This window comes from Apus apus, chromosome 6 (assembly GCF_020740795.1).
Source record: "Apus apus isolate bApuApu2 chromosome 6, bApuApu2.pri.cur, whole genome shotgun sequence".
Classification (NCBI taxonomy): domain Eukaryota; kingdom Metazoa; phylum Chordata; class Aves; order Apodiformes; family Apodidae; genus Apus; species Apus apus.
The window spans coordinates 27,720,043-27,729,317 of NC_067287.1; the positions used below are offsets into that span (position 1 = coordinate 27,720,043).

The 9,275-nt window shown below is 39.9% G+C and overlaps 2 protein-coding genes across 4 annotated transcripts in view; one reads left to right on the forward strand and one right to left on the reverse strand.

The window, feature by feature from the left end:
- Positions 1-4,206, reverse strand: part of CARF (calcium responsive transcription factor) — a 48,303-nt gene extending 44,097 nt beyond the window's left edge. Inside the window, exons 1-2 of one of the 3 annotated variants that reach the window (XR_007889879.1) lie at positions 3,936-4,206; positions 2,543-2,619 (exon numbers count right to left, since the gene is read on the reverse strand). The gene's annotated coding sequence lies outside the window, so the exon portion shown is untranslated. Of the gene's footprint in view, positions 1-12; positions 41-2,542; positions 2,620-3,935 lie in introns of those variants that run through there. The other 2 variants (XR_007889881.1, XR_007889882.1) reach the window with 2 other exon arrangements.
- WDR12 (WD repeat domain 12) lies at positions 110-8,634 on the forward strand. Its single transcript, XM_051623364.1, has 13 exons — positions 110-262; positions 349-443; positions 1,141-1,235; positions 1,864-1,970; positions 2,809-2,924; positions 3,307-3,461; positions 4,222-4,267; positions 5,036-5,121; positions 5,315-5,455; positions 5,564-5,669; positions 6,442-6,574; positions 7,388-7,460; positions 8,190-8,634. Exons 1-13 carry the CDS (start codon positions 222-224, stop codon positions 8,265-8,267), a joined length of 1,272 nt encoding a protein of 423 aa, XP_051479324.1. The 5' UTR covers positions 110-221; the 3' UTR covers positions 8,268-8,634.
- The last annotated feature ends 641 nt before the right edge of the window (positions 8,635-9,275 follow it).

Genomic DNA, 9,275 nt, shown 5'->3' on the forward strand with positions numbered 1-9,275 from the left:
GACCTACTCAACCTGGGCTCCCGCACGCACCGCCACGCGCACCGCCTCGCGGCGCACGCGCGGCCGCCGGCTGGGCGGGAGGGGGCGCGCGGGGGCCACCGGGAAGGCTGCGGCGCGCGACCTGTCGGGAGCGCGCGGCCTACCGGGCGCGGTGGCCTGCGGGGCGCCCCGCGGCTGGCGGGGCGGGGCTGGTGGCGGCACGTGGTCGGGGCGGCAGCATCATGGCGCAGCTCACGGCGCGGTTCCGCACCGAGAACCGCAGGTGAGAGGGAGGCCCGCGCTTGGGGCAGGGGGTGAGGGGTGGGGAGGCGTCCGGGCAGGGCCGGTAACGGCGCTGTGTGCCCGCAGGTACGCCGTGGAGGATGTGCCCTTCTCGGTGCCCGCGGCCTCCGAGACCACCGACCTGAGCCGCCTCGTCAACAAGCTGCTGTCGGCCCGCAGCGGTAGGTGCGGGGCGGCCTCGCGCCTTTCCGGGGAACCGGCAGGAGCGTTGCCGAAACGGGCCTGTCTTGAAGGGGTGGCGGGGGAAAGACACCGGTTGTTAAGATCCCTTTTTCTATAAGGAATGAGACCAACTGTCTCTTAACCCGCCGAGAGCTCTGTCAGTTGCCTTTAACCACGCGAAATTGGTAACAACCCAGAATACAAAAACTGGTGCACAGCACGCTGCTCGTGGCAAAACCCGGGGGCTTCCTCAGCAACGCCATTAGAGAGGGAAATGTGAACAAAAAATTCCTGGGATTTTCCCATTGGTGCCTCGTGTACAGGGCTCTCGCCCGTGGTGATGAAGCTGTGGGCAAACGGGCAGGGACCACATATCAGTGATGAAGCATCACTGGGGTTTGATTGCAGATACAGAGAAAATTATGCAGAAAATAGTGTGTTAACAATGAAAGGCAAATTTAACTCTCTGAACCCCTACAGGAATTTTTCCTTCCCTCTAAACTCACATAATCCTGTGTAACTATTGGGCTGCCCACTTACAAGTGGGAGAAGAAACCCAACTTTTGTTGGGGGGTTGTTTGTTGTCTTCTTTAACCTCTTGTTGGTCCATTCTCCTGAGCCAGCCACAGAATGATGCTGCTCTTGATGGTATCAAATACTGACACCTGAACATGGATTTTTCCTAATTTGTTTTAGTGGATCACAAATATGTGGAATTTGACTTCCTTATCAATGGCCAGTTCTTGCGTATGCCACTGGTCACACACATGGAAATGGAAAATATCTCCACAGTAAGTCATACTCAGTTTCTCCCCATCTTGGACAGTAAAACAGACTTAATGAGTTTACTTAATCTGATTTCAGTATTACAGTTATCCTGACAAGGTGGTTTTCTTTCCTCAGTTTTCTTTCTTTTCTGACTTTCCCAGAATTCCCTGCATATTTAAATCCATTCTGAGCTGCAGAACGTTTAGAGAGTATGGGAATGAGCAGTGCAAGCAACATCATTATCCAGTCTGTTGTTTGTATACAGTTTAGAGGGGAAATTTTTATTTACTCTGTTCATCATTAATATATATTTGTCTTCCAGCCTATCAGATACATTGGGGGATAAGGGGGAGGTTAGTATCGCCTCTAGAAAATGCTGCCAAGTATTTTAGACATCGTTTTGTATGGGCAAATACAAAAGCAGAGGAACTTGTTAAAAGTGAAATTACTTGCTTTTGCTTCCAGCTTGCTATAAATAGTAATTTGATAAAACTATGGAAAGCAATTTGCCACTAATCTGGCAAAGGTCTTGGATACCAAGATCTTTGCCTGACAAACTTGTGTATTTGCACCACACTAGAGTTAAATATTCCTGTTCTTCATTTAAAAAAACAAAACCACACTAAATAAGTATTTTGTCTTTGAGCTCAGGAAGAAGTCGTGGAGATAGAGTATGTGGAGAAATACATGGCCCCTCAGCCAGAGGAATGCATCTTCCATGACGACTGGATCAGTTCTGTTCAAGCCACTGAAGAATGGTACTGCACTAAGCCAATTCTAAATTTTGTCTTGCTTATTCCTGTTGTGTGCAGAGGACTCCATGGTGTCAAATGGAGTGGTATTCCCTCTCGCTAATGTTCTTTTTTATCCCTCTCTTTGTTCTGTTTTTGTATTAGTTTTAACCTGTCAAGTTGCTCGGCTGCTTTTGTCAGCAGTTTGTTTTAACACCTCTATTCTATGACAGTGACTTTAACACAAGTAGAAACCAGCTCGAATCACTGAACATGAGATCTTAGTACAAATGGATAATACAAATGCTGCCTTTCATAAAAGACACAAGATTTCCTTATCTCTTTTTAGCTTAAACCCTTGATTTCAAACGTCACATTAATTAGTAACAAATACAATTGTGTACCTTCGTGCAGAGCTTTTCTTCAACCAACCAAGCAACCATAATTGTCCTCCTGTATTTTCACATTCATTTTCCAATCAACTAGGCAATGTTCTTATATTAAGTAATGGTTTGAAAATGCTTTTGAGATCCTCTAGTAGCATACCATGAACAACAAATTATCTTATTTTAGATTACGTGGGTGATCTTAAATCTCACCAAAATATGCAGTACTCTCATGGCTTTTCTCTCTGGCCTGTACTCCTTGCAGTTGCAGGTTTTAATGGAGCTTTGCTCTGTAACAAAAGATTTGTTTTACTTTTTTTTTTTTTTTAAACACACAAAGTAGCTGTATTTTGAATTCATTTAAGCTAGGTATTTACTGTGCTGATATTTTTCCAAGTTTCTAATCAAGGCTGGGTTTTTATTTTATTAAAAAACATTGGTTTTAAAGACTACAATGTTTCATATTTTGTACCCTGAAGGATATTAACTGGCTGCTATGATCAGACTGCTCGAATTTGGTCTTTGGAAGGAAAATCCATCATGACAATAGCTGGGCATACAGAAGTAGTGAAGGATGTGGCATGGGTGAAACAAGGTCAGTATATTTATTAGAGGAGTAGTAATAGTTTGATTTATTGGGGGGGAAAATTCCTCAACCATAAATACTTGATTGTCTAAATACTACAATTAATTTGATCTCTGTCAGTGGTGTTAGAAATGAAGTAATGGTATGAGTAAAACAGCCCTTTAACAGTAATTAGTATAGCTAGTTTAACATGTACATTTGTCTATCCACTTGCAGTCTTCATTAGCAAACACTGCTATGCATATATTAATTGTACTTGCAGGGTAACACAGAGTAATCTGAAATACGTACAAGTTCCTATCTGTCTGCTGTTGCTTCTTTGACTAGAATAATTACTGCAAAGACTCTGGAAAGCTGAATTGGGTGTGAGCATGACTATTTTCTTCCTCAGATAGTTTATCATGTCTGTTACTCACTGCTTCTATGGACCAAACTGTCCTGCTGTGGGAGTGGAATGTGGAGAAAAACAAAGTGAAAGCCCTTCACTGCTGCCGGGGACACGCTGGGAGCGTAGACTCCATAGCTGTTGATTGCACAAGAACTAAAGTGAGTGACTCCTGCAGAGAAACCTTTTGTCTTTTGCCATGTTATCAGCCTGTATCTCAAAAATAGTCTTTTTTTGTCCCAGCATAGGTACTAGTCATGTTATGACTGACATGCTTACAAGTTTTCAGTCTTGTTATAAATGGTGGTTATTGAAGATCAGGAGTGCAGCATCAACACTAGACCAGGTTTTCAAAGTGATACACTTAACCTCCAGTATCACTAAAAGCTGAAGGTGACTTTAGGTAGCACAGCCATTATACTGCTGGTTTTGACTTCTATGAGAGAAGTTGAATGTTTATTTCTAAGTAAATTTTACTTTTAACACATGAATTTTGCATTATAATGAACTATTTTCAAGTTTTCACAGTATTTTTTGGTGAGGGAAAAAATTTCCAGAGTGATACTTCAGAAAAAGCAAGTGATAAAAGAGGCCCTTTCCCTTTATCCAGGAAATCAATAATTAAGAGCACTTACACCAAAGGTGGATTCATTGCTCCCAGCTTGACTCAGTATCACACAGGTTAAAATAAAACCTTTTGATGCTGAAGAAAACAGAGCTTTTGTAGATATTTTTCCTGAAAAGGAAAGAAAAATAATAATTTGATCTTTGCCAAACATTCTTTCTATTTTTTAGAGTAGCCCAATGCTGTTTCTTGTGTATCATAATCCATTGGTTAATTTATCAAGCAGGAAGCTAACTTAGTATGGTTTTCAAGGTCACTCTGGATCAACTTTTGACTAAATGTTTCTGTTCATACAGTTCTGCAGTGGATCCTGGGATAAAATGCTAAAGATCTGGTCTGCAGGTAAGATAAGTGTAAGCTGGGATTTTTGGCTCTCAAAAAAACCCAAACCAACAACCCTGTACTTAAAACAGCCTGAAAGATATCTGAATACTTTTTTCTTTAAGAAAATTTGACTCTGTAATACTAAAAGCAAGCTAGAACTTTTTTCTGTTAGGCTTTGTAAGGCTATATACTTCACTTTAAGTTACTGTTTTGGTTGGTAATACAATTTCAGATACAGTTTTCAACTGCATGCTGATAGTTATTTTATTCAGAACACAGTGCTTTGTATCTCTTATTTTTAATGTTTATATGCCTTTTGAACCAGAAGTTTGTGCTTTGTTTTCCTGTTCTATGACTGACACCATAATATGGTGGATAGCAAGATGACTGGGTCTTTTCTAGAAATGTAGACTAATTCCTTTTGATCTGAATGCTTTCTTTCACTCTTACAAGTCATATTCTTTCAGTTTGGGACTACGTATGTAGGTATTGTATTTAGAAGAATGATTGTGTTTATCACACACCTCTGTTACTGTTGGGATTTTCTGTAACAATGGTCTTAAAAAATTGGGACTTCATTTTTAAACGGCATGACCTGCAGAAAACGGCTTAGATTGTATTCATTTTCCTCATGCTCAAAATGGAGGTAATACCGATCTGATCAGATGTGCAAGTTTAAAATACTCACACATCATAGGTTAGGTACCATCAGTACAGGGGTTCACTTAATGCTTATATGCAAATGCAATTCTAAAACCTCCAGATTGAATCTGTCTTCTGTCACAGTGCCTACAGATGAGGAGGATGAAATGGAAGAAGCAGGTAACAGACCACGGAAGAAGCAGAAAACTGAACAGTTGGGATTAACCAGGGTAAGATGAGCTCCAAGTTTGTCCAGGACTTTACTTTTTAAAGTGTGGACACATAATAATTACTCTTTGTTAAAAGTTACATAAAAAGTTAACTTCTGGTGATATATCTCAGGCTGATCAGACATACTTTGATTTGTTGAAAGAATGGATTTGTTGACGATACTCAATGTAATCTCTCACCTTGAAATTCTAGACTCCCCTGGCAACCCTCTCTGGCCACACAGAAGCCATTTCCTCTGTGCTGTGGTCAGATACTGAAGAAATCTGCAGCGCGTCATGGGACCACACCATTAAACTCTGGGATGCTGAGACTGGAGATCTCAAATCAACTTTGGTGAGATCACTGTGCTTTGTCTGTAGGTTCAGCTAAGGTCCACCTCAAATAAAAAAGTTGTGCAAAAATAGTCACTCTTCTCTTAGTTACTATTTTCTTTTCTGACAGACGGGAAACAAAGTGTTTAACTCTGTCTCCTACTCACCACTGTGTCGACGCCTCGCATCTGGGAGCACCGACAGACACATTAGACTCTGGGATCCTCGCAGCAAAGGTGAGCTGAAAACACACGTTCTCAAAGTTGCTTTTTCACAATCAGAACTTCTGCCTGTTGGGAGATGTTTCACAAACTGCTTGCTGGTCCCTCCGCTTGAAACAAGCCAGGTGGGAGCTTTTATTAAATACAAAGATTACATCTATTTTCTGTAATCTGGTGCAAGACTTAGTTTGATTTCTCATCTAATAATTTAGAAAACTAACTCAGCTTTTACTTTTTTTTTTTCTTTAAACTTACTATTCAATGTTCAACTCAAATCTGCAGTTTCAGGCCTCAGCATTGTTTTTTTTATGCTAAGGTTCACACCTAAAGTTGGTTGGACCATAATGAATGTCAAACAGTTGTGCCATGTCTGACAGGATTTGTGGAGAATTTATTAGTGAGCCTGCCAGATTTATTTCATAGGCATGTTTACTTGTTTAGCTTCTCTAAGTCTCATCTACAGTTTTCTATGTCTCCTATTTTCTATGTTAATAATTAAAGCATTTATTTGATTGCTTTTTCAAGAATATTTGAAAGGAGAGTTTAATGACAAAATACATGTTGATAATTTTGATTATTTTTTTCTTACCAGAACTTGAGCAGCTTAGATTTTTACTTGCTTTCTTTAAAGTTCACTTCAATTTTTGAAGTTAGAATTACTGGTGGGAGACTTATCTTGAACACAAGTATGTTACTGACTGCTTTTCTCACTGGATTTTGTATGCATATTAAAAGTGCCTATTTTAGTTGACATCTATTGATGCCTTTTTTGTCTTCTTCTGTTCAGATGGCTCCTTGGTTCTCCTGTCTCTGACATCTCACACTGGCTGGGTCACATCTGTGAAGTGGTCACCTACCCATGAGCATCAGCTGATCTCTGGTTCTCTGGACAACATTGTGAAACTGTGGGACACAAGAAGGTAGTAAAATAAACATACATTCTTCACTGTTCCAAAGGCATGTAAGATTACAGGGTCAGTTAACCTAATGAAATAGCAAAAGCAGTCTGAGACATTGATTGGAACTCCTCTGGTGTTTGTGAAAATCCTCTAGGACTTCAGAGTCAAGCATATATAATGAAAGGGAGAAAAATACATGCAGTCTATCACAGGACCCATGACTTAACATCTGTGGGGGGTGTATGGCATTTCAATCTTGGACATACCTGGCACTAATAGCAAGGATTGAAATGCAGAAGGCAGCACCTACAACATTGCTAACTGGGATTACGAACAGCAGAAGGTCTGCTAACCTTTCCTTGAAGGAACAAAATACCTTCTCTTTTTAAAGAATGAGCTGAATAGTGTGAAGTGTCACTTGATAAGCTTTTCAGACTTTTCATTCCAAATTTCCAAGCAAGAAAATGGTTTTCATTCAGAAGACAAATATGTTTTTTCTGAAACACACACATAATTGAGCAGCATCCACACTTGTAAGAAGCAAACTATGAAATAAACTGTTCTTAAAAAGCAGATTCATTCAATTTCAGTAACAAGTTAGTCTGAAAAACATTGCTGCTTTTCTCTTTGGGGACACAGGAGAGGTTTAAACTGATGTGATCAGCTCTGGACAAAGCAGAGAAAACATCACAGATAGTAGATACCTGTATACTCCAAGTGTTTAGCACATCCGTTTGATAATACCAGGATAGTATTTTGTCCAGGGACCAGTTTTGTTTTGTTATTGCTCATGTGACTTCAAACATATGACTTTAAATACCTGTGCTTTACCAGTTGCAAGGCTCCTCTGTATGACTTGGCTGCTCATGAGGACAAGGTTTTGTGTGTGGACTGGACAGAAGCTGGGGTAAGAATCTGAAAAGCAAGTTACTCAATTTATAAGCATCGTGGCTAGGAAGAGGCCAAAAAGCAGTCATCGACTTGTTTTTTCCTTTATGCTTAAAGACAAAATATACGAGGAAGTTTTAGTTCTGTGGGTGATACTGGGTTAAAGAGAAGCTCATATGCACTGCAGCACTTCCCCATGCTACTGTGCAAAGGAATAGGATGGGAGCTTAAGCTCTGTAGCGTTAGTGGGTGTTACACTGATAATACAAACAAGGATAGTCAGGAGAACAGCACCACACCTCGCTGGGAAAATACATGTTGAAAGGTACCACTTGCTGCCATATAGACTAAAGCAGCAGCATGAACTTGACAGCTGGAGCATGACTGGACATGTATACACAGGAAACTATATAATCCTCTATAGCAAGCTGTTCTGCTAATGTAGCGGTACACATATAAAATGGGAAAAAACATTTTGTTAACATTCAAGATTCTCAGTGTGTCTCCTGTTCTGCACAAAAGGCAAGAAAAGCTTTAGAAGTTTTCCCACAAAAACTTTGCTTCTGATTTTAGAAGGGTACGAGATGAGGCTGCTTCTGTACTTTGATTCTGGGTTTTAGTCATGCATTAACAGTTCATTAGTCATTACTTTTGTTGATGGCTTCAGACAAAAGAAAACCAGAGTCCTCAACTTTTTTGTAGCTATTTTGCTTAGTTCTAATAATCAGTTTTCTTTTCCTCTTGTCAGTTGCTGTTGAGTGGAGGTGCAGACAACAAACTCTATTGCTACAGATACTCAGCTACTGCCTCTGATGTTGGAGCATGAATGTCAACAGCCAGAAGAAGACTATTTTAATAAAAAGATTTTTTCAGCAGCCAGTCTGTTAGCATCCTTACACAACATCTGAAGAAAGTTTTCTGTTGTTCTGGGTTTTGTGTTGGTAACCTATCTCCTATTTGTCACAGAAAAACAGCAACAAGCAGTTATGAATGTGATTAGTGTGAAATGAAGCAAAGGGCATTTCCTCCATTTTTTATGGCTTTGAATTAACATCTTTTAAATGGCTATTTGTATAGCCTGTTTCATAAGGAGCAAGCTGTTCCTGATACTTAGAGAAAAATTATTCACTGGACTAAACTATTTTTTGAGTTCACCTGCTTTCCCCTGAAAAAAAATAAAGCTTTTATCTACAGTTCATTGGTTTAGTGACTCACTTCAGATAGAAATCAGACTTCAACTCTCAGTATGGCTGTTGGCAGTTAAGATTAGGTCCTGAACTGATTAATCCAGTCTTCTTTCTAGGATGAAGATTTACACCATTTGCTGCAAACATTGACACAGAGGAACTTGACAAATTTACTGGCAGACTTAAGTATTTTTTTGTTGCTTGTAAGTTAGGGCTGTAAGTTACTTTACAAGAATATGCCTGCCTTGTGCCACAGTATAACTGGTATTTCACTCCTAAAAAGCAGCAGCTGTATAGAAACAAGTGGGGGATAATGCAGAAGGCATAAGAAAAATTAATTTGTTCCTAGAAGGAATGGGTACAAAAACTGGCAGTTGCTTTTAGGTTAGTAGAGGGTAAGTACTGTCCACACATGCACATTTTTTCTGCTGGTGGTCTTGTTTTTAGTTCAGCATTTAAATAAAAAGAAAACTACTACTTCAATTTGTTAAATGTCATATAAGTGATGTTAAATCAGTACAGAGTTTACCAACATGGAAACCAAACCTGAATATCCTCCCTAATGTCTTAGCTTACAATAAATGTAAGACCTGTATAACAGTCAAGTCAAATGCTTAAAGCACAAGGTTTGTGTGGGGTTTTTTTCC

Coding starts and splice junctions, on each gene's coding strand:
- WDR12 (XM_051623364.1), top strand. CDS start 222: ATGGCGCAGCTCACGGCGCGGTTCCGCACCGAGAACCGCAG. Junction 2,925..3,306: donor TGTGGCATGGGTGAAACAAG/GTCAGTATATTT, acceptor TTTCTTCCTCAG/ATAGTTTATCATGTCTGTTA. Junction 5,122..5,314: donor AACAGTTGGGATTAACCAGG/GTAAGATGAGCT, acceptor TTGAAATTCTAG/ACTCCCCTGGCAACCCTCTC.